Below are 25502 nucleotides of genomic sequence, written 5' to 3' on the forward strand. Positions count from 1 at the left end.
CATGACCTCATCATGTCCCAAAGGTGCCAGGTTCTAATTTTACTATCTTAGGGAACAACTTTTGGGAAGAAACATTTGATCCTAAATATGATTAGGACAGACTATTTACTTTTTTATTTTCAGTTCTCTTTGGTATGGATTTTAAGCTGACATAGACTAGTATAGTAAACTTATCATCAAGCAATGCGCAGATGCTTTGAGCGTGAGGCGGTATAAAGTGGCTTATAGGACAGTCATGGTTGCCCTGCAGTATCTTGTTTCTTAGTTCCAATTATGTTTTATTTGTGTGTGTGTGTGTGTGTGTGTGTGTGTTTTGGTCTTACACTTTTTCTCCATTTTCTCAATCACATTTATTTATTGCTTTCCCCTATTCATTAATGTTTGAGTCTTCAGTTATATTCATGTGAAGAAAGGACCTAGCTTCCACTTTTCCTTCCCTTTCCTTCTCTCAATACAATGAAATATCAAGTTTAGTTAAATCTGTGTTCAGTATTTGCATTCTATGTGCTATGTCAGAGAATATACAGATACCATAGTCTTTGTCAGAAGTTTGTTTTTTTCTGGAATTGGTAATTGCCTTGTTGTTTTTCTGCAGATCTTGTAGTTCTTTTTTCCTATCACAAATTCTCCCCACACTCCCTAAATCCTCTTAATAAGATTTTCCACATGGTTAGTATGTCAGGTACTTAGTTAACATTAAAAAATATTTCTGTGGCCCTGACAACTGTCTCTCTTGAAGCCTATTGTTCCTTTTCATCTTTTACTTTTACTTTTTAAAAGTCTGCGATCTTATTTTCTTTCCATGCTGGGACCAAACCCAGGGACTTGTATTTACTGCTGAGCTAAATCCCAACTGCCTTTCTTAACACTTTACTTCTGGGCTGGCTTCACAGCAGCCCCTTTGAAACCTGGAGACTTCTCTTCTGTCTTTGAAACCTTCCTCATGTCCCTTTCTTTATTCACATCCAAGTTTCCTGTGGCAAGGAAAGTCCCTTACTTCCTCAGCTCGTTCCCCACTTAGGAGCACACAAATTCTGCCCATGAAAGTTTCAGGAAGAGGGTGTCTGCTTTGTTTTATTTCTTGGTCCACTTCGCAAGCCCAGAGAGACATTATCGTCTCCTTCCACCCAGCCGAGACTTCGGCCAAGTAAATAACTTTGGGTTGAGCATCATCTTGTCTTAGCGCTTTGGGCTTTTCTCCATTGCCACGAAGCTTCCCACGGCTTGAAGGAGAGTCCTGATGCCATTCTAATTGCCTGTGACTCGCTTTTGTTTCCCTGAAAGCTTTTAAGGCTATTTCTCTTCCAGACATTATGAAATTTCAGAAGCAGATGCTGCTATTCGGTTGTAAATATTGTTAGCCTTACAGATTGGGGAATACCGCTTAATTTTGGAGGATTTGTAGCGTATCTCTCTGACTTTTAAAAATAGTTACTATTTTATCTAATTTCATACAAGCACTCAGTTGGTTGTAGACTTTGGACTGATGTTTAAAATTTAGTTTTCTTTGTTTTGTGTGTTTTCCCTTTTTTGAAGGAAATAATCCAAACCATTAGACTATGTTGTTTCTGTATTTTAATGCATATAATTTGTAATTCTTTTGCAGTTCTTTGTTTTCTCTGCCTATTTATTTATTTATTTATTTATTGTCTTCAAAATGGGATTGAAGTGGCAGCATTGAGAAGAGATTTTTATTAACTGGTTCTTATAGTTAACTTCTTTTTACAATACTCAATTATGATCCCTGGAAAAGAACTCTCTTCAGATTCAGTCCGGGATTATCTTTATATTAATGCTTTTAACTATTTCCTTTTTCTTCTTTTTTAAATTTTATTAAGAAAAAACAAAATAATCATTTTTTTTCCATTTTACGTACTAATCCCTGTTCTCTCTCCCTCCCCTCCTCCTGTTCCCTTCACTTTCCCTTCCTCCATCCCCATCCTCTCCTTAGAGAGGGTAAGACATATTGCTTTGAGGAAGGACCAAGGCCCTCTGTACCATATCTAGGCTGAGCAAAGGTATCTCTCCAAAGAGAATGGGTTTAAAAAGCCAGTACAAACAGTAGGAATAAATTCTGGTACCACTGCCTGTTGAAGGGAAGCTGCTTGTTTGTTTCCTGGCCGACCGGCAGTTCAGACCCGAAATAACCACACAGAAACTGGCAGCAAGCACAGGGCCTGCACAAGTTCCAAGTCAAGCCAGACAGGTACCCAGTGCTGAGAAGGGGAACTGGATACAAACTCCCACCTCCAACCTAAAAGCTGTCTCTAATTGATATCTGCTTGCAAAGGAAAAATTCTTTTTTTGTTTTTTGTTTTCAAATGGAATCTCGCTGGGTATATAAACCACACTTAAGGGTAGGCCCCATGCCTAGCAGTAAATGGCCAACACAAAAGAAGTCAGTGGTATTTTGGTTGACTTTTTGTCTTATATGGCTTTGTTTGGGCAATTTTTGTCTTATTGACCTCTTACTTTCTGACTTCCTGTTTTTATGTTCTGTGTTTCTCGAGTTTTTCTTTGTGATTTTTTATTTTGTAAAAGTTTATCCTGGTTCTTTTTGTTGGTGTGTTTGTTTCCTGACAAGAGAAAGAAAGGACGTGATGCTGGGTATGAGGGGAGTGGAGATGATATGGGAGGACCTGGGGGAGGGGAGATTTTGATCAGAATATATCATATAAAATTTATTTTCAATAACATATATCACACACATGCATGCACATACATATAAAATTTGCATTTCTCACCAAATATTTTAATAAAACTAAGAGCAATTGCAAAGACTATGAGAGGCATTGGAGGAGTCCTGATCCATTTGAGCCGGCGAGTAACACTGTGGCTTTTGCAAGGTGGCCAACTAAAGTCTTCAACACATGGAGAACACATCAAATCTCTTGGGGTGGTGAAGCAATCCCTGCTGATATCCTAGTTCAGTGGACAGACACGGTGATGGCCCTACCACGCTTCGAGGCCAAAGTTCTCTATTAACTTTGGGATTTTGTTATCAGAAAACATCTATTGCTATAAATGTAACAGTTATTCACAAAAATCTGAACACACAGTAAATGCATGCATGTCACAGATTGAAATGAACTTTCCTAGTAATTGGAAGAGAGTTTGTTCACACTTGCTGCATATTGGATTGATGGACTGATGATGACAAGTTCCTTGTGGACCAACCGTGCTGACACACATTGATGGAATTTCAGTCCATCTGGTCAACCACGACATGGGTCATGTCAAAGTCTAACTTTGAGACTCTCTTCTTCTTACCCAAGTCATTTCTAAAGCATCATTTAACCTGGCTAACACTGTTTTACAACTCTGGGTGTTTGTATAGCCTTAGCCTAGTTCAAACGATTCTTTCATCAAAAGCTAAAGGATGTTCATAGCTTTTGTATAGTTTCACAGAATTCTAGCCCTTTAGCATCCCGCAGCAAACTTATATCACCTTCCAGTAGCAGTCACTAGCTACATGTGACTATGAGCATTTGAGACACACTTAATCTGAGGGTTCAGAAGCTCAGGATGCATAAAGCAAACAGTGGGCTTTGAAGACAGTGCAAAACAAAAAAACCAAAGGTCTCATTAATGTTCAAGTATGTGTTGAAACGATGAAACCTTTTGTAGCGGAGGAAGCAGATATACCACCAACACTGATCTCACCTGTTTGATTTCTACCCTTCTTAATGTGGTTTTAAAACTTGAAATTGCATTGGAGAAGAACATTGTCTTTCTTACTGCACAGCAGTGCTCTGGGGGAATAACTCACTTCTTCTCTCTTAATCCAGCAAGAAAGACTCAAGTGGCAAGCACAGCCCCAGGCTCCACAGGGCTGAAATAAGAAACATTTCCAAATGGTGGGAATCAAGAGTGTGAAACCCAGTTTAAGTTGCCTTAAACTCCCGGGGGTATTTTGAAGAGGGAAGGAAAGGCCTGTTGGTCTCATTGGGGATAGCAGGAAGAATCATAGCGGTTTGAATAAAGCATGTGGCATCGATGATTATTTCCTTAATGTTCGACCCAACCTACAGCCGTGAAACCATTTAAGAGTTTACATGGATGGCTGTTGAACGGAATCAAGTCTATATATTTCTTCTGGTTTGCGAAAACATGACAATAGGGCAAGGCAACTCATTTCAAATTAGAAACAAATGTGTTCCAGGCATATCTGAATTCTGTGCATAAGGGCTGTCTGTTTTACTATCTTACCCACAAAACTGGTGCCTGGGGAACACACGCATGCTTTTTTATCAGGGCTGCATAAGACCCCTGCTCTCTGAGATCTGAGCAACTGTCAGTGTCTCAGCCTAGAAAGTCCCAGCCGGTCTGGGATCCAGATCAGGTACAGGGCTATTGTGCACCCACTCTTCTCCTGTGAGACAGGATCATCTGTCCTCAACTAGTCTCTGTCCCCTGTGTTTTCTAGGCTGCCTTCTATGCTGAAGTCACAAACCAGAAATGCTAATGATTTGTTGCAGTCTTCAATAGGAAGGCAGATTTGAAAATGACTTATTCCCTACTAATAGTGCACACTGTTTAAATGGTTTTCTAAAGGATACAAAGTCGTGACACAAGGCTTCTGGCTCTCAGATAGCAACTATGTTTTGTGCTTATTTGCTCTGCTTGCTAACATACGTATACACGGGAAAAACAAGTGTGTATTTAATTTGCGCTCATGTATGCGCATGTGCACATTCTTATACAAGAGCGGCCACCATCCTGTGATTTGTCTTTTTTATTTAAAAAATTTGTACAATATATTTTGGTCATAATTTTCCATCCCTCAGTTCTTCTCAGATTCTCTCCATATAGCTAACCACCTGACTTTATGTTCTTTTTTGTCTCTCTTTAAACACACACACACACACACACACACACACACACACACACACACACAGAGAGAGAGAGAGAGAGAGAGAGAGAGAGAGAGAGAGAGAGAGAGAGAGTTCATTTTGTATTGGCCAGCTATTCTTGGCCATAGTGCCTGCCCTGAAGTGTGGTCTACATACCCGGTGAGACTCCATTGGAGGAAACTTAATTTTCCCCTTGCAACTGGATGCCAGTTGGAGATAGTTTCTTGGTTAGGGGTGGGAACCCGTGTCTTTCTGGGCAGACCTCGAGCCTGCTGCCACAGTATCCGTGAGTTTATAGGTGTATCTGTCCTGTTGTGACTGGAAGACAGTGTTTCCGTGGAGTCGCCGATCACTTCTCAGTATTAGTCTTCCTGCGCCCTTTTCTGTATAGTTCCCTGAGCCTTGAGAGGAGGGGTTTGATGAAAACATCCCATTTAGGGCTGAGTGCTTCTAAGTCTCTTATTCTCTGTATATGTCTCATCGCAAGTCTCTATTAATTGCCATCCACTGTCAGAATCTTTTCTGTTGTGGGTTGAATGAGGCACCGTTCTATAGGTAGAGCAATATGACATCAGGGGTCATTTTCTTGCTGTATTCCTTTAGCAGAATAGTAACAGGTTTTCCCCTAGGCCAGTGACCCGTCTAGTCTAATGTTCTTGGCTGTTTTATCAGTGTCAGCCATGGGTTCCATCTCATGGAGTGAGTGGGTCTTAAGTATGATTAAAAACTGGTTGGTGACTCCCATAACGTTTGTGCCACAGTTGCACCAGTATTTCTCACAGGCCAGCCGCTGCTGTAGGTCATGGGTTTTGTAGCTGGGTTGATGTCTGCCTTTCTCCTCTGATAGTGAACAGAATAATTTTCAATACTGTAGTAATATGAGCGGCGGGCTGCTTCCCGCCACCCTGCTAGCTTTACCCAAAATAATTACACAGAAACTGTATTCTTTTAAACACTTCTTGGCCCATTAGTTTTAGCCTCTTACTGGCTAACTCTCACATCTTGATTAACCCATATCTAATAATCTGTGTAGCACCACGAGGTGGTGGCTTACCGGTAAGATCTTAACCTGTATCCATCTTGGAGAGGAGAGCTATGGTAACTGCCTGGAGAGGAGAGGCATGGTGTCTGCCTCACTGCCTTCTTCCCAGCATTCTGTTCTGTCTACTCCCCCTACCTAATTTTCTGTCCTGTCAGGGCCAAGGCAGTTTCTTTATTAACCAATGAAAGAAACACATAGACCCTCCTCCATCACAATACAATGAACATGAACCAGTAGTTGTAAAGCTTCTAATTAGACGCCAGCTTGACTTCTCCCTCTTCGGTGACATAAGTATGTGTTCTCTTGCGCAATATGGCCTTACCATCAGGTTGCAGAGAGTAGCCAGTAGCCATGGCAATAGCATGCTATATTTAGGGGTTTCCATGGTGCCCCTTTAGCCAATGACTCAACAAGATATAAACCATTTCTGTCACTGCAAGTTTTACTTGGAGGTATAAAATGTCTAGTTGGAACATTGTCTCCCCTATTATTTGGTGACGCCATTTAGATTCCTTTCATATAAGATTATATTTTAGGAGGCATCTACCATGGTAGGTTTCCATATGGTTTTGCAAATGGCCTTTAGTGTGAGTTGTCCCTCTTAATAGCCCCTCTTTTACCCTACTTTCCCATTTCCCCCTATTTAATCCTCCTGTTCTAGTTATCCCTTTGTTTCTCCACAACATAATGTTTTTATAACCCCTTCCTTGAGACATCCTCTTCTCTTCCTTGTCCCTCACTATGTACCTAGCCACTGCAGTTATTCAGACTGCAGCACACATATCAAGAGCTCCAAAGCTAACATCCACATTTAAGAGAAAACATAGAGTATTTATATTTTGGGGTCTAGGCACCTCACTCAGGATGATTTTTTTCTAGCTCCATCCTTTTACTTACAAATTTAATAATTTAATTTTTCTAAACAACTGCATAATATTCCATTGTGTTAATGTACCATGTTTTCATTATCTATGCATCAGTTGGTGGATATCTAGGTTGTTTCCAGTTGTTGGATATTATGGATGAAACAACACTTAACATGGATGAGCAAGTGTCTCTGTAGTAAGATGTCCTTTGGGAATATGCCCAAGAGTGGTATAGCTAGATCTTGAGGTAGATCTATTCCTAGCTTCCTGAGGAAGCTACACTGATTTCTACTGTGGCTCTACGGGTTTGAACTCCCACCAGCAATGGATGAATGTTCCTCTTACCCCACATTCTTCCCAGCATCAGCTGTCATTTGTTTTATCGATCTTGGCCATTCTGATTGGGGTAAGATGAAATCACAAAGTAGTTTTAATATGCATATCCCTGGTGACTAAGTATGGTGAACATTTCTTTAAGTGTTTCTCAGTCATTTGTGGTTAATCTTCTGAGAACTCTCTTTTGAGTTCTGTACCACACTTTAAATTGGGTTGTTTGTTTTATGTCCAGTTTATTTTTTTAGGTATTAACTGTCACTAGAATGTGTTATTGGTAAAGATCTGGTCCCATTCTGTAGCCTGCTTTGTCTGAATGATGATGTCCTTTACTATACAAAAAAATCTTAGTTTCATGAGGTTCCATTTATTAATTGTTGTTCTTAGTGCCTGTACTAATGGTGTCCAATTCAGAACATCTCCTGTGTCAGTGAGTTCAAGACTGCTCCCCACATTCTCTTCTATCAATTTCAAGGTGTCTGGTCTTACATTGAGGTCCTTGATACATCTGGAGTTGAGTTTTGTGGAGGGTGATAAATATGGACCTATTTTCATTCTTCCACATACAGTTTGCGTCTTCTATCTCCTTTTAGTTATTTGGTTATGGGTTTGTCAATCTTGATTTTTTTTTCAAAGAACCAACTCTTCATTTCATTGATTGTTTGTATCGCTTTTTTTTGTTTCTATTTCATTAGTTGCAACCTTTTAAATGTCAGGTGTGTCGCTAAGTTACCAATATGAGATCTGTCTAGCTTTTTAATGTAAGCTCTTAGTGCAATAACCACTTAGAACTGCCTTCCTTGTGTCCCACAGGTTTGAAGATGTTGTATTTTCATTTCCTTCCAATTCTAAAAAGTTTTTAGTTTCTTCCTTGGATGCTGTGAACTGAACTCTGGTCCTCTGCAAGAGTGTCACTTGTGCTGATCTGCCGTGTTTCCTGCCCCAGGATCATAGAAACTTAACTGTAAAAATAAACCAGTGTTTTAGAGAAAGATAGAAAGAGGGCTACTCTGTACCCAGCCACTGTTAATAGAAAAATATATTTTTTTGTTGTTGTTATTGTTCTTTTGTGTTCTTTTAGTAAGCTTACATAATTTCTTCAGCGTAGCTGGGTTTGAGTTACTTGCAGTGAGCTCTGGGCATCAGGTAGGAGGCTTTGTGGGAGATGTTGGCAAGACTCCGTGCTTGCGGTGGTGAGTTATACAGTGTTCAGATGGTACTTTTTTATTGCTGAGATTTGAAATCAAACACACAATTAATCTTTGGACCACACTTTAAACATAGGCTTCATGTCTGCTTTACTGCGTTTTGCCACCAGTCCAGAGTGCTAGGTGTGATTTACCAAGACAGCAGGTCTCTGCAGAAGCAGGTAGACCCTGAAGCCTGGCTATATCTTCTCCTCATTCCCCTTTGAGGAGAACTAGTCAGCTCGCAGGGAAGTTTTCTGGGAGCAGTTAGAACACAGAATACAATGTATGGCTCTACTTCTTTAGAACCTAAGTTAAAGTGATGTTGCAGGTAAGTGTTTTATAAACATCTTAGGTAAGAATAGGGCTTCTTGACTAGCAACAGTTTGTCTGTCTGGCAACCAGAAGGCAACTTAGTTGCGTGTATGCTATAGTATATTGTGTTCAAAGCAAAAAACGAAAACACAAAAATTAATGCAATGGGCTTAAAGGCAGGGCTTGGGAGTTGGCTCAGCAGGTAAAGTGCTTTGCTTTGTAGTGTGAGGACCGGAATTCAAATCCTTGGAACCCACGTAAACCAGGGCATGGCAATCTCCAGTCTCAGTGCTCTTACATGGGAGGCAGAGAATCGCTAGAAATTCTCAGACCCGTTAGTGTGATGGACTCAGTAGCAAAACATCACGAAGTCCCTATCTGAAGCAAGGTGACTGGCATCTGAGGTGGTCCTCTGACCTCCGTATGCATGGTGTGGCGTGCATTCGCTCGTACTCAGACACATCCTTGCACACATGTTTCACATGTCCATTTGAAAGTTGGGGAAAGGGAATGTATAAATTTAACAAACATCATTTTACACGTATTTAAAAATATCTTATGACATTTGTATTTTTGTGTGTATGTTTTTGTGGTTCATACTACGGTATGCTTGTAGAAGTTAGAGGACAACGTGTGTGTGTCCTTTCTCTCCTTCTATCTCGTGGGTCCCAAGGGATCAAACTCAGATCCTCAAGCTTGGTGGTTATCACTTTCACCCACTGAGCCATCTTTCTGAACCACAATCGTTGTTTTTTAATTCATGCTTTTATTGGGTCTCACATTTTGTTTGTCTAGGTAATGTTGAAAGATATTTGACCTTGTGTTTTAAATCTAAAATTTTTTCATCCCTGCATTTTTCGATTTTGGTCCATGAAGCATCTAATGCTATGAAAGAAAAGCAGTTGGAAAGAAAAATGATATTTAAACAGAAGTTTCCTTGAGCCCTAGGCAGACTTTCAAACAGGATCCCACCCCATTTAATTGAGTAATTACTCAGGAGCGCTCAGGAGTTGGGGGGCAGCTCTGGTAATAGTTTACACCTGTCCCAACTTCTGCCGCTTTTATTGGCACGGGCTTTGCCATCCCATATTTCTTGTGAGGCAAAAAATATGAAATAAAACATGGCAGAGCCTTGGAGAAATTATAATAAACATGAAAATGAATCGTTCAGCTCAAAACACAAAACTGATTACCTGCATGTTCAGCCGGCCATATTTCAGTAGTATCAAAGGAATTTGTTCCTGGTGTCGTGTGTCGGGAAGAGGAGAAGAGAGACAGCTGCTTTTGTTGCCCAGGAAAACACCAAGGTTTTAAAAATCCAACTGGGAACATCATGCCAGAGTGATCCTAAAAAGAGTGACTTAATAAAATACAGCATTAAATTATGATGCACTTTCCATGTTATCGTGGGGGAGAGGGACAAGGAAGTCTCCGTGTGTAAGTTTGCAAACCCAAGGGAGAGTCATTTTCTCCACATCATATAACAAAGACTTCAGCATTTGAGCAGCCCCACAGCAGAGACCATAGCTCGGCTTATTTCATAGGCAACATCTTCCTGTCCAAACATAACGAAATGCTTTGGATCATGGTCGTATTGTGTTTCTCATTTTCCCCTTGGAATCCAGCTCTCTGGTGGCCCTCCCAAAGTCTTTCTCTTTCCTTCTCAGTGCTAGCGGTAGCTGCCCTGATCCCCTGTGGGGAGAGAGCAGAAGGACTTAGCTTCTATTACAAGAAGAGAAATAATCAAGCCATGTAAAGTGTAATCTGGACAGCACTGGGGTTTGCAAAGGTCTTTGGGAAGGTTGTCGCTAGAGCTGAGTTGTGGTTTTGGTTTTGCCTCACTGGTTGGGTGGCTTTGGCTCTTCCATGGTTAGGGGTGTAAACTGGATAAGGGTTGGGACTTGACTGTTTCTTTTCCTTGGCACAGGACCCAGATATTTGTGAACTGAAAGTAGCAATCTCTGTTCTTCCCTGGGTCTATGGAATCAACATGTCAAATGTCTGAGTTTACACCGAGAAAAATATTCCATGTTGATCTCACCACTCTCCCCTCCAACTGTAACTTCTTGGCAGCAATTTGGGGTTTTCATACTGTGGATGTAGGCTGCATTTGAGAGGGAGACTCTGAGTGGGAACTCTGAAGGGTTTATGTTTGAGGGACAAGAAGACAGGAAATGTCCTCTCTCGATTGATGTCTGCAGTCTTGACAGTTGTGTTTCTGAGAGTCAGTTAAAGTCCCCAAAGAGACCCAGTGACCTGAGGCTGAAGTACAGATACTTCTTAGGAAGTGACAGGAGTAGATGAGCCCTAGGTGGCATCTGAGACAGTGATGCAAACAAGAATTCAACCAGAGTGTTTTGCCTTGACTGTAGTAGCTTAGGAAACACACACATCAAAAGTTCAGGAGAGCCAGGTTCATCTGTATTTTCTTGTACAGTTCCCTTCCCTTGCTGTAGTTTCAGTTATTTCTGACTATCTATGATCTGGAAATTCCACACGGGATATTCTAGAACTAGATAACATTTAAGGTTTGAATTGCATGCCCGTCTGAGTGGCATGACCCTTCTTGGGATATGAATAATACTGTTTTTTTTTCTGGTATATCCACACCATATGCACAACCCACCAGTTGGAGACCACCATCTCGGTTGTCAGGTAGACTCATGGTTCCACAGAGCTTACACTTGAGGACCCTGAAGCAGTAGCTCAATGCTGTGTGACAAGGCCCACAGCATTCACGTGGCTTTATCACCTCACACGGGTGTTGTGACAGTCCGTGTCATCGCAAGAGGCTTGAGTACAATTATAAGGTATTGATGGATTGTCTTTGCTACAATAAATTTAGCTGTAGTATGGTTTTTAATTGTTCCTTTTATTATTACTTGTTAATTGTTAATATCTTACTCTGTCGAATTCATAGATTAAGCTTTACGTTAGGGGTTGATATGCAGGGAAGAGTTGGCATAGCCAGGGTGTGGTAGTACCTGCACATCACCCGTCTGTCTGTGGCCTTGTAGACTGGGGTGGGGGTGTTCCACATAAGCGTGCAGAGTCAAAAAGGGCAGTGAACATCTGTTTGTGGTTCCCCAGCCTGCTATTTCTTTGCAAACCCCAGGCATGCTAACAATATGTGTTTTTGGTTAAATTTTAGTGTCCTCCCCAGTTCCAAAACATGGTTCATTCTATTTTGGTTCTAATTACAGAAATTTTCCTGTTGTTGTTTGGATGTACTTTGAGGTTCTGTCATGGCGAGCTTGTCCTGAGTAGAGGCATTGACCTGAAAGGAACATCTATCGTAGAAGGCCTTTGCTTCAGGGAGCTGACACTTGTGGATTCTTGTGATGTAGAAGTACATCCAGTCAAAGCCCCCCCCCCCCATGGACTTAGGAAAATATTTGAAATGCTAAATATTCCTACCCCAAGAAACTCTTGAATGTCACTCAATTTTTTTTTCTCAAAACTTGCTGTATTTGCTTCTTTATTTCCATGAAGGTGTCAGTGAGTACATCCCTTTTCAACCCTTTTTTTAGCCTCAAGTGAAGACTTTGTACTGACTCGGCAGCAATGTCACCAAGAACACTTGCTCTTTGGTTTATGTCCTTAGGTTTGGATGTCCGTTTTATTCTGCTGGAGAAAACCCTTCAGACCCTCCAGCCGGGGTGGACCACACCAATTGTTTAGAATTCAGTTTTACTTCTTTTAGTGCTTTAGTATTGACCTATCTCCAAGTGAGACATTTTACTCCGTAGAGCACAGAGGCTTTCTCCGTGGCAGCGTCTTCTGAGTGTGCATTGGCTGCGTGGGATTGGTACAGTAAGGGAGTAGAAAGGGATTGACTTCAAGGATTAGTGTCTGTGGCTGATGTGGCAAACTGCCACCGTTCTAGTGGCCCAGCACGGTTTACATTTGTCATCTTACAGTTCTGAGGTTAGAAGTCTGCAGTGGATCTCTCTGAAGTTAAGGTGTTAGCAGCCGCCACCCCCAAAGGCTGTAGGAATCCTGCCCTTCTTTGATTTCCAATTCTGGAAGTCACATGTATTCTTTCTCTGGTGGCCCCCACCTCCTCTTTTCTGACTTCTACATTTGTGTCTTCCCATCTCCTCTATTGTCATGCTCTCATGAATTCTGTCCCTCCTACTTTGTTATTACAAGGACGTGGTGACATCGGCCTATTCAGACAACCCAGGGCGCTCTTCCCGTCTCAGTTTGCTGATGTATTGATGATCACATAACCTCAAATCCCAGAGGGTAGGACATGGGCATCTTTATTATTTCAACCCCATCACACATTAAATATTTTTATTTCTTCTTAGCTCGTATTTCAGTATGTTTCCTCTGATTGTCTTCAGAATTCCCAGGCATGTATATTCTGTTTTGCTGTTTTGATAAAAATATGTTGGAAAAATAATCACTTACACATAGGTAGCTGTGAGTTGAAGAAAGAAAAGTTTAAATTTTATCAGTTGTTACTTCCACCCATCAGATTCGTAGCAGGTGCTTGTCAAAACTTAATGACAAAGTGTCATTCTTCAGGGATAACTCCATCTCACTTCTTACTTTTTACATCATTTTAAAAAGTGCTGGCGGGGGGGGGGGGGGGGGCTGGAGAGATGGCTCAGCGGTGAAGAGCATTGCCTGCTCTTCCAAACGTCCTGAGTTCAATTCCCAGAAACCATATGGTGTCTCAGGCATACACACAGAAAGAATATTGTATACATAATAAATAAATAAATATTTTTTAAAAAGTGCTGTGGGCATGTGCCTGTGAACTCACATGTCCTTCCACATGCACCATACGCATATATACACGCGTGTGTATGCATTCATCTGTACATACATACCATATACACACATACACACATACACATATCCTCATACACAAACACCAATGCATGTGCACGCACATATCCATAAGCACATTACACATATGCGTGTGTTTAAATACATATGTGTGCACATATACACATTATATGCACAAACACATACAAACAGGCTACACAGAGCAGGTGTTTGGGTCACCGTATCTTGTGGACTTTAGTGCTCTGCTTCTGAGACTTTGCCTATCTGGTTATCTATGACTCCATCCTGGCATCTCCATTGGAAAGATTCAGCTTGAGACTTGACAACAATGTGCTGTTAGCTCCGTCCCTTCCCTACTCTTGAATTCTCCACTTACCACCACAGCCCTGTTAAAATGTCTGCAGGTCACAGGATGTTTCAGGACACAGGTGGGGGACTTGGGCTTCCTGTTTTTGACTGCCTATAGCTAGGAAGGGGCTCTAGGCATCTCACATGAAGTTTAAAGATAGGACTGTGTTCTCGCTGTACCAATCCCTTTATCTCACATGAAGGTTACTGTTGGCCTTGACCTCTGCCATTATTCATTGCTTATTCTTGCATTGCTCTCTTTCCCCTCGTGTGAGTGAATGGGAAAGGGGGTTAAAGTAGTGGGAGAGATCGACTGAGATCCCCATACAGCATTTGCTATTGACATAAAGCACAGCCCTCACCTCAAAGAGAATAAGTTTATTCTCAAGCTGAATATGAGTGACGTAGCCTGGGAACATGGGTCCAGGCTGCCCCAGGAAATGGTTTCATGAAGTTCTTTGTAGTTACAGAACCAGCACCTGTTACCAAGGTATCTTCTCAAGGTATTTGGTGGAAATATCAGTAGATGGGATACATCAAAGTGGGGAATCTCTGCTATGGTCTCAGAGGCTATCCGAGAACATTCTTTGGTTGGGGTTGGTGGAAGCTAAGTTAATACATCACAAAAGGTGTCATCCTGATAATCACAAGGATGTTAGGTCAGACATAGGATGATCAATGGATTAATAGGATTTAAAGATAACCCAAACTTTGCAAGTCTCTACATTAAATTAGTTCTAGCCAAATAGCCAATATAGGCTTAACATTTTTCTTCCTGGAAACTGCAGTTCACATGAGCATAAAACTTAACTAGCTTAGAAGTGGACAATGCTGGATGTGCCCCATGCCTGGGATCCATTACATCTGGGAAGTGTGGGGAGCATAGATTATGGCTTTGCTCTCGGGATTCATTCTCGCAGCTTTGTTACTGTGGAAGGGCAGGGCCACTATCATCTCAGCATGGAGACAGGGACTCGTGGGTCTTCACTTAATCCAATGCCGTGTAATTGATGAGATTTCATATCTCATGCTTCATTCACTTTGCATCCCAGATGAGGCCAGGGTGGCGCTGTTTTTACCTTTGCATTCATAGCGCTGGTTTTTGAGGGTTTTGAATATTTATGCATTGAAATGAAGAAAGTATTTTAAATGTGCACATTTTCTCTTTCATTTATTTACAGCTGCCGCTGAAGGAAAAGGCAGAAGCGGGGAAGACTTTTTTCAGAAGGTGAGTGACATCTCACTCTTGTCTGGCTTGGGCACGCATGGGAAATAGCCTTGGGTCCGCAGCTTCATCAAAGATGGCGGGCTGATTTCTCATACCCATTTCAGACCTGCCCTGTCTGTTTGCTTTGCTGTACTCCAATTCGTCCCACCCAAGCCATGTCTGGCCTAGAGGTTGTGGGGGGGGGGTGTCCTGAAAAGCCGTCCATCTTTGTGGTGAGCATAACATGGGTGGTGTCTGTAACCAATACAAGGTGTCTCTTGAAACCTGCTTGCTTGTCATCGGCCACCATGCCTGTTCTTTCACTGCCATTCACTGAATGTTCTGGCCTTCAGTGAGGCCAGTTGTGCCAGTCATGCATGCAACAGGGGAACTATGGTCAGGCCTAGTGGAGATGATGATGAGATATTAGGAATGTTGGCTGATAATTCTGAGTTCTCGTCCTCCAAATATCTTCCATATGGGAGGAGGCCTTTTCTTTTGAAAAGATGGACTAGAGTTCACAATTTTCTATTTTTTCTTTTTCTTTTTTATTGCACTCATACCCCTGTGTCTGATTCAGAAACCATGTCTGGAGAGGCAGCCATGACAGGGGATGCTGGGGCTGCCCATGAGGTTAAGCAGTTCTGGAGAGGGCCGTTGGAGATTCTCCATTCTCTTGTCTCCCGGGCAGTCTGTTTTTGGTGGCAGGGTGGGGGTATCAAGTTTGTTGTTCATCTGTGTTTCCATCCAAGGGTTTTAAAAACGGGCTTCCTCACATCTAGGGCTCAAATTGGCTCTTCATGTTGAAAATATTCTTTCTTACCTGCCGTAGCCTACATGCTAGAGAGACCCAAACCAGCTCGGCCAGCGTGCCTCCTTAGAGGACTGTGTGGTACCTGCTGGCGTGCTCATGCGTGTACAGTCAAAGCAGGAGCTCAACACAGGACAGGGACCTGGAGGCAGGAGCTGGTCCGGAGACCATGGAGGAGGGCTGCTTATGGGCCTGCCTTTCTTCTTTCAAGAGGGAGGAACCAGGCCCCAGTCACAATCAAGTCAAAGCAAAACTCAACTCCAACAGTGTGGTAGTTTGAATGTAATTGGCCCCCTTAATCTCATAGGGAGTGACACTATTAGGAGGCGTAGCCTTGTTGGAGTAGGTGTGGTCTTGTTGGAGGAATTGTGTCACTAAGGAGGCAGGTTTGAGGGCTCATATATGCTCAAGCCACACCCAATGGGAAAGTCCACTCTTTGTTGCCTTCTGATAAAGATGTAGCCAGCCCCATGTCTGCCTGTAGGCTGCCATGCTCCCCGCCATGATGATAATGGACAACTTCTGAAAATGTAAGCTTCCACCTCAGTTAAATGTGTTCCTCTATAAGAGTTGCCACGGTCATGGTGTCCCTTCACAGCAATAGAAACCTTAACTAAGACAAATAGTATCAATAACTAAGATTCCAGTGTCTGGGTTTCCTTCATGATCTCCTGGGCTCCTCCAGAAGCTTGGTCACAGCACACACATCTTGTCTCATAGGCTCAGGATGGCTTTACTCCATGCCTGCTGCTCTCCTTGGCCATAGTCCCATGGTACGGGCAGCTCCAAAGCGCTGGGGGCTGGATCTTTTCTAAGATTCTCTCCTGGGCTCTTCTCAGGCACTCTACCCTTCCACCTGGTACCAAGCCTCAGCTTCTCTCTGTAACCCCTTCAGTCCTAGGGCTTCACGGAGGCTGCAGCCTTCACCAATGGCCTCCTCTGACCTCTCACAGCACCAAGCCTCAACTGCTCCCCATGACCACTTCATACCTTCAAAACCAGTACAATCTGGGGGGACTCTTTGATGTGACAAAGTTTAGTTGCCAACACTATATACAGCCTTGGCCACCCCTAGAACATGACTTCTGTGTGTTGGCCCTGTGGAAACCCTTTCCTGAAGACTTCACTTCAGTGATACTGGTCTCTTGTTAATTCCTGCTGATTCTTCAGCCCCACCTGACCAGAACCGTGCATTCTTAACTCAAAATATCAAACAGCCCTGATAGTCCCTGCTTCCCTCTAAAGCTTCCCAAACCAGGCCTCCATCATCTGCAGGTCTCTTAACATTTCATCTTGTAAATTCCTACAGAACAGCTCACCAGGCATTGACTACTCAGTGGCTTTTCTAGACCAAAGTTCCAGAGTCCTTCTGCAATCCTCTCCCAAACATGGTCAGATCTGTCACAGTAAAACCCTGTCACCCTGTTACCAGTTTCTGTCTTTAGGGTTACTGGTGTGCTGTGATCTAACATCATGACCAAAGGCAACTGGGAAGTGAAGGATTTATTTTGCTGACATTTCTCCATCACAGTTCATCGTTGATGGTACTCAAGGCAGGAACTCACAGAGGTAGGAATCTGGAGGCAGGAGCTGATGCAGAGACCATGAAGGAGCGCTACTTACTGGCCTGCTCCTTTTGGTTCGGTCAGCCTGCTTACTTAGAGCATCCCCCTGCCCAGGGGTGTGACGCCACCTTCAGTGGGCCGGACCCTCCCACATCAACCACTAAGAGAATATAGGCTTGTCTACAGCCTGTTTTATGGAGGTCGTTTCTTACTTGAGGTTCCCTTCTCTCATATGACTATAACTTGTATCAAGTTGATATAAAACTAGCCAGCACATTCTTCATAGGAGATTAGGAGCTCTGCTCCCTCTTCTTTCTATGGTGACATCTTAACTTATTACTTCTGAAGTGACTCTGTTTCTAAATAGGATCCCAGGGGTTAGGAATTCAGTGTATAGCATTCTTGAGGGATAAACTTAAACCTCTTCACCTTTTAATGGAGGAAATGATTTTGGCGAAAATTTTTCAGTCATAGAGAAAATGACTGAAATAGCAAGTGCTGTTTATTAAATTTATATATTCAGTTTGATTGACAGATTTCAACTGCCTGTCATTTATTCTTTTCTCTCTTGTTATTGTTAAGTCATCTCAAAATTGTCTAGAATAAAAATATCATGAATGTGAAAAAGGAAGTGAATTAACCTGTGATCTCATATATTATGTTGAAAGAGATCTGTAGATATCTTTTTAAAAAACTTTATATTTAATTTTTTTGTTTTTACATCCCAACCAAAGTTTCCTCTCCCCCTCTCCTTCTCCCACTTCTTCCCCTCCTCCACTCTTCCTCTGTCTCTCTTCAGATATGGGCGGGCCGTCTATGGAAATCAGCCAGCCACAGTGTTATCAAGTTCCAGTGAGACTAGGCACCTCCTCTTCTGTTAAGCTGGATGAGGCAGTCTGGTGGGAGAAATGAGACAGCCCCTGCTCTCGCTCTTGGGAGTCTCACAAGAAGACCAAGTTTATACAACTGTAACATATGTGCAGAGATCCTAGGTTAGTCCCATGAAGGCTCCCTGCTTGTTGTTCAGACTCTGTGAGCCCCTCTGAGCCCAGGCTAGTTGGTTTTGTGAGTTTTATTGATGTGTCCTTGACCCCTCTGGCTCCGACAGGAGCTTCCTCTCTTTCTTCTGCAGGATTCCCAGGACTTGGCCTAATGTTTGACTGTGGGTTTGCATCTGTTTCCATTAGTTGCTGGTGAAGACTCTCTGATGAAATTTGGACTAGGCACCATACTATGAGTATTGCAGAATATCATTAGGAATCATTTCATTGACTTCTTTTGCCAGTAATGTTTGGTTCTATCCTAGGTCTCTGGGTATCCTACCTCTGGGTCCTAGCCCTCAGGGATGAGCTTCAGTTGGCAGAGGCCTTTTGTTTGTTTCCCTGATGCCCATACCCAAAGTAAACACAGAAACTATATTAATTGAAATACTGTCTGGCCAATAGCTTAAGTGTATTTTTAGCTAGCTCTTACATCTTAAAGTAACCCATTTCTAGTAATCTGTGTATTGCCATGTGGTTGTGGCCTACCAGTGTCCAGCATCTGTCTTCTGTGGCAGCTACATGGCTACATGGCTTCTCCCTGACTCTACCTTCTCTCTTCCTCTATATGCTTGGAATTCCCGCCTTGTTCTATTCTGTTAATCTACCGGCTGAAACAGCTTTACTCATTAACCAATAAAAGCAACACATATACAGAAGGACTTCCCACACCAAGCTCCCTCTCTAGGGTATAGGTCTCCACCAGGGCCAGTCATTGGTTGACTAGTCCCACACTGTCTGTGTCATCTTCACCCCAGCATATCTTACAGGCAGAACATATTATAGGTTGAAGGGCTTGCGGCTGGGTTGATGTCCCAGTTCCTCCACTAGAAGTCTTGACTGATTACAGGAGATGGTCACTTAGAGTAGACATCGCCAGTGAATAGTGGGAGGGGATTGAAAGGAGTGGGGGATAAGAACAGGAGGAATCAGGTTGGAGGAGGATGGGGGGAGAGAACACTAGGAGAGACAGCTGGAGTCCAGGGCATCTCTGACATGAGCTAGAAACCTAGAGCAATGGACACTCTCAGGAATCTGTGAGGGTGACCCTGGCTACGTCTCCTAGCATTAGGGGCTATGGAATCTTTGTCTTTACACATGTATGTGAAAGTGATTTTCAGTATTAACAGGGCTATAGATTCAACTACTTGTATTAGATGCATTTGTGGTGTGTGTGTGTGTGTGTGTGTGTGTGTGTGTGTGAGTGAGTGTGTGTGTGTGTGTGTGTGTGTGTGTGTGTGAGAGAGAGAGAGAGAGAGAGAGAGAGAGAGAGAGAGAGAGAGAGAGAGAAAGCTTGTTTTACAAAGTTCTCTAGCAACTTTGTCTTCTATTCCTTGGCTCTGTCTCTTCTTTACAAAGGAGGGAGTGGCTCAGCTTATCAAGGCTCCCTCTAGTTCCTTTGCCACGCCTAATAGCAACTTTCATCTTAACACATGGAAATGATCTTCCAGGTTGTTTTTTTCCTTGTGGTTTTTTTTTTTTTACAGGGGGAGGCAATTGTTCATGGCTTACTCATTGTCTATCCTGTGTCCTTTTCATCTTTCCCCTTGTGAAAATGATCCTCATCAGACCGTTTTTGGCAGGGAAATACCTTACAGTGTATAAGGTGGGGTTGGGCGCCCTGATGTATTCTCATTGTGACCCACCAAAGCCAAAGGCTGTTAGGTGCTTGTGTCCTGATGGCTGAAGAAGATGAAGTCCATCTGGCATCTCTGTAGCCTTTAATGGGAACATCAAGAAGTCCCTCAGCACTGGGGTGTCCATAGAACCCTCCCCAAAGTATTCATACATCACATATTTTAAATGAAGGAGCATTTTGTAATTGAAATCACATATTGGCTGTTTCTTTGGAAATTGACCAATAAACTGTGCCTTGCTGCAAGAGCTAATGATGTGGCTAACTTGAAAGAGATACTTCTGGGCTGATGCTGGATTTCTGTATCACCCCCAGATTCCTGCCTTTTAGGAACACAGATTGTTTTGACATTGGAAACTGGAAAGTTAGACAGTGTGGACCTTAAAGGAAAGCTTAGTCCCCTGAACCCCAAAATGAGTAGGTAAATTAATTGCCTTAAATGGGACAACCTTAGTTTTTAGTTGTGGTGGTAAAGGTGATAAAATTCATGTTGTGTGAACCACCGGCCATAATTCTGTTCATGTTGGTTGACCATATGCCTCTAGTTTTGTCTTCTTTAAAAGTATATTCAGTTGACTGTTGGTTCTCAAGGTGCCTTTTCAAATTCTGAGACTTTATGCTTAAATGTAGGTTTCATTTTTTTTAATGTATCTGTGTGCATCCGTGTATGGGCATTTGTATGTTGAGTACAGTGCCTACAGAATCCAGAAGAGGACGTTGGATCCCCTGGAGCTGGAGTTATGGGGAGCTGGGAGTTGTGAGTTGTTGGCCTTGGGTGCTGGGAACTGTATTAGGGTTGTAGATGGGCAGGAAGTATTCTTAACTGCTGTGGGATATTTCCAGCTCCCATTAATATTATTTCATCCACACGTGTGTGTGTGTGTGTGTGTGTGTGTGAGAGAGAGAGAGAGAGAGAGAGACAGAGAGAGAAAGAGACAGAGAGAGACAGAGAGAGCAAACAACACACAGAGAATTCAGTACAATATGTGTAAATGGTCTGTTTTCCTTAATAATGACAGGGGAACATTTTATTACTTTATGCTTCTCTAAGTAACTTGACCCTTGAACGAAATGATTGAATATCCTGGATGCCATTGTCTGATGTCAAATACTTAATAGTTGTGGCTTTCCTATACTGGCTCTTTTTGCGGTTTAAAAAATTCATTTGGATGAAAATTTCTTCCTGAAAAGGAGTGGTCGTGGTTATTTTTGTGGTTGAGAAATGGATTTGGCCATCTTTCCTTTTCATTTCTTTGCTCACCTTATTTTTTTTTCTTGGTGAAAGGAGAGTGGTCTAGCGATACATGGGCATGCCTTCCTTTCCTTTGCATTGCTTGAAGACTTTTGTCACCCGTGGTTTCTGCTGTTTGTTGTCAACATGGTAGCATCAAAGGAATGGGAGCCCTGAGCAGGAGATGAAGCTGTGGACAGGTGCATTGTAGAGCCCTCTGGCTTTCTTCCTTGAGTTCTCCATTAGTTGCTGTTTTGGAAGAAGATGAAAAACTACATTCCCATGAGTCTCATTACCCTAGAATTCCTGGGGAACTTTAATCTCCCTTGAAGAAAAGAACTTGATGCTTTGGGCCCTGGGTGCTGTTTTTGTAAGTAGATCATCAGTGGTGGGTGCTGTTGGGGAGGCTTGTGGTGTGGTCTGCTCCCCAGATCTGGAGGTTTGGAGAGGATGAGCTCTTAGCGCCATCCAGCGAGCGAGCGAGCGAGAGAGAGAGAGAGAGAGAGAAGCAAATTGGAGGCAGTCATGTTTCTCAAGGCTTAATGGGAACACGGATATGTGTTTTTTTTTCACTTTGAGAACCTCTTTGTGTTATCCTTTTCATCTCCTGACACTATGACTTGTTCCCTTGCAAGCTGGGAATCCCAATCCTTCCTATTCGATGGGTCTCTTGGAAACACTAAAGAAGAGGCAAACTGGGCTTCCAAAGAGCATCAGTCTGAGGTCTGAGGGACAAGGCCCTTAGCAGGTGGCCCTGGAGTAGAAGAGAGAGTGCTGGCTTCCACTGGACTAAGAACCACTTGCAGACACTGCCTCCTTCCTTGGCAGCCATGACTGTGGAGGGAAAGGGGTTCCCATGTGTCTCCTGTCCTTGCGTATCACACTTAAGCGAAGGGACTTGTGGGTGTCTTGCATGTGTGAGGAATGCATAGATGGGGAAATGCTGGGTATGTTCTTGTTTCCACTCGAGACTTCAAGACCTCTTTGACCTGTGTTGAGTAAGATTTTAGTTTTCAGAAAGTGCCTTCTTTAAGGGTATAGTTGGTCTGCTGAGTGGAAGAAGAGAAAGAAGGTTCCAGGCAGGGCTCAGATAGGGTTACAGTGTCTTCCAGACACTCAACCCCAGGCACTTAGTGTCTGATGGCAGCTCGGTGGAAAGGCATCTTTGGCCAAGGAATCAATGGGTGCCTTTGCAAAGCCAGGACAAGAGGCATTCCTGCATTTTTTTTCTTTCAGAAACAGGTTAAATGCCATCAGATAATTTCCTGTGAGCTAATGATGGTTTCTAGTTCTTCGCTGGGAAGTCATAAGGACTAGCGGAAAGATTTGAATCTAGAAATGTCAGCCAATCATCTGCCCCACCCATTGTTTCCTCAGAGGATGGTAAGAGCTGAGAACAGTTACAGATGCTGTTCTTCCGGTGGCTCACCCCTGGAATACCACACATGGTTGCCTATAGCAGAAGGAAGCTGGGCTATATAGTGAGCTCTAGGCTAGCCTGGACTACGTTGTCAAGCCTGGTCTCAAAAACGAAACCAAACCAAAACCAAAACCACAAACCAAATCAAAACGACCTTCAGAATTGCCACATACTTTGCAATAAAGCTTGCTTTGCCGACAGTGTTGGCCCCTGGCCCTGGAACACATGCCTGCCGGGAAGACGCTCTGGCTCTGACTCTTTATTAGCTTGGGATTAGGAACATACAAGCACCTACTTCCTGAATAACTATGGCAAAGATTAGTTTTAATGAGCCTTTGCAGCATGAGTTCTCAGCTATTGTGATACCTTTATTATATTTTGAGCCATAAAATCGCCAAGTTCAGAATGATAGCTATAAAATAAATAGTTACCACATTTAACTAAGTTCTGATCCTTCTGTGATATGTCACTTAAAAATGTATTTTCAGGGGGGAGAAAAACGTTGGAAGTTTTGGCCGTTGCAGTTTATCTCTGGCCCTGTTTTATGGAAAGGAAGCAAAACTTTGTGAGAAATGGATACAGTTGATTCAGATTTGGCAAGGTGTGGGGAATCGGGCTCTGTTTGTAAGATTAAAGGATTGCTGGCTATCATCTGAGCATACGTTACAATTAGCATTAAACCACCAGTGCAATGATAAATGTGCACCAAGTGGCCAGGCCAAGCGTGTCTGAGGTCCAACAGCCTGAGCAGGGAAAGATCTTCCAGCTGAATCACTGACCGGAATTCTTGTTGCTGCTTTTCCCATTTCTCCAATCCTGAAGTTAAAAGTTGGAGGTAACTTGAACCCCCAGAGCAGTGCTGCGAGTCTACCGACGGGATTTTAACCTGTGACGTGCCAGCTGGATGTTCTGGCTCAGCTGTCCTGGTAGGAAGGTATGGATGGACGCTGGTTCTTTCAAAGGTGGTCAGGCAACTTTAAGCCAGGGTCAGGAGCCACCGAGATGGAGTGTGGATAATGGCAGAGACGGAGTTGACATCCGCGTTGATGTTCATGTTGGTCACTAGTGCTGAAAAAAGTGAAAGAATTATGTAGCCATGTGCATAATTAATTATATATATAAAATTATACAACTTATTTATTGTACATGTGTCTTCTGCTCATTCTCTTAGAATTCCATGTTCCAAGGCTGGGAGCTAGCTTAGTGGGTACAACACATGCCCAGAACCCCTGGAGCGAGGATGACTTGGGGACTTTGGGGAGGTTTGCATGAAGATAAAGAGGCAGATATAAAGGAAGAGGGTGAAGAATCTTAGTAAGATGTAGCAGAATGACGAGGAGCAGTAGGCGAGGATAGGAGGGGGTGGGGTGAGTTTATTGCTTCTTACAGAAAATGGCAGGCGTATAATAGCTACCACAGAGGTGTTTTGGAGGGCAAAGCAGCATTTTATTGACTATGTTGACTTTGAAGCTGAGGTGGAATGTTAGAGACGACATTCAGGGGAGAACATGGGAATGGAGATAGGATTTCACCAGGAGGGAATGGATGCTCCAGGGGCAGTGGGAAGAGATGCGTAGAGTGGTCCATGAAGATGGATTTTTTTCCTTAGTTGTCTCTTTAATCTTACAGAAAATAGCCGATGTGCTTTAAGCTAAGTAATGATGAACTTTTCAAAAGGCCATTTGAAAAACAATGGCTAAAATTAGGCTGTGCTCAGTGTAGAGTACTTGCTTCATATAATTGAGGTCCTAAGTTCAATCACCAGTCCTGCTGCCAAGGGAGGGGGGGGAGAAAGGTAGGGAGAGAGGGAGAGGGGAGGGAGGGGGGAGAGAGAGAGTTGTTTTTTTTTCTTTGCAAAGACTGGATCTGAATTGGTATCACTGGAGTCATAATTAAAGGGAGAAAACATCGATTATTTGGCTTTTGTTACCCCCTCCATCCATCTTCCTGTCTCAGGTTCCACAATCTTTCAGCTTCTCTTCCCTCTTTTGGTCTGGGTGCCCCTGAGACACCTCTTGTGAATAAGGCATAACGTGTAGGTTCACAGACTAGATAGAGAGTCCCCTATTGCAGAGAGCGCGTGTGTCAGTCTGAGCAGCTAGGTCTAGGACTCGTGACGCAAGGGGAGGCGTGAGAATGCTCGGTGGCTCCATATACCACGGGAGCCGTAGCTTTTTGTCCTGCAAAGTGCACAGGTCGGAGAAAGCAGAAGGCAGCTCAGCAACAGGGCTCCTCCTCGCATGCTGGCTCAGGAGTCATCAACTTTGACGTAGAAAAGTTTGCCTTGCTCTGGAATCTCTCTCCTTCCCCTTCTCTCCCCTCCCCCTCCCCATGCAGTTGACAAACACACAGGGCTGTGATATTCAATAGGATACTTTGATAGCTGTAGACATTGGGATGTAGTTAAATGAAGCCAGTTGGTCCTGCTATAATTGTTTTTGTAGCAGGACTCTTAAGACGCTATCTTGGCAATCTTTGAGATACAGTAAATAGCTGGGGTGTAACCACGAGGCACAGCGGATCTTAGCTTCTTTCTCCTGTCTAATTAAAATGACGTTTTAGGTCTGGAGATGTAGCTCCGTGGGCAGAGTTCCAAGTTCAATTCCCCAGCACCATACAAACCAGGCATAGTGGTGCACACATTTAACTCCAGCACCCAGGAGGCAAAGGCAAGAGAATCAGGGGTTTAAAGCCATTGCAAGTTTGAGGCCAGCCTGGATTGCGTAAGATCCTCTCTCAAAATAAATAAACAAATTCTATTGTTTTTGTGTATACAAAAGTAAAAGACATCCATTCTAAAAGAATTTTGGGTCAGTTTTGGGTCAGAGGTTCAGCTCATGTGAGAGGC

General features: G+C 43.0%; 1 protein-coding gene across 3 annotated transcripts in view; it reads left to right on the forward strand.

Moving 5' to 3' along the window:
- The window catches only part of Bicc1 (BicC family RNA binding protein 1), a 217433-nt gene that overhangs the window by 62233 nt on the left and 129698 nt on the right, over positions 1–25502 (forward strand). For all 3 annotated transcript variants that reach the window (XM_075980001.1, XM_075980002.1, XM_075980004.1), the window contains exon 2: positions 14926–14972. In XM_075980001.1, the coding sequence (XP_075836116.1) occupies positions 14926–14972 (47 nt within the window). The remainder of the gene's footprint in view (positions 1–14925; positions 14973–25502) is intronic.

The sequence above is a fragment of the Microtus pennsylvanicus genome, chromosome 7 (assembly GCF_037038515.1).
Source record: "Microtus pennsylvanicus isolate mMicPen1 chromosome 7, mMicPen1.hap1, whole genome shotgun sequence".
Classification (NCBI taxonomy): Eukaryota; Metazoa; Chordata; class Mammalia; order Rodentia; family Cricetidae; genus Microtus; species Microtus pennsylvanicus.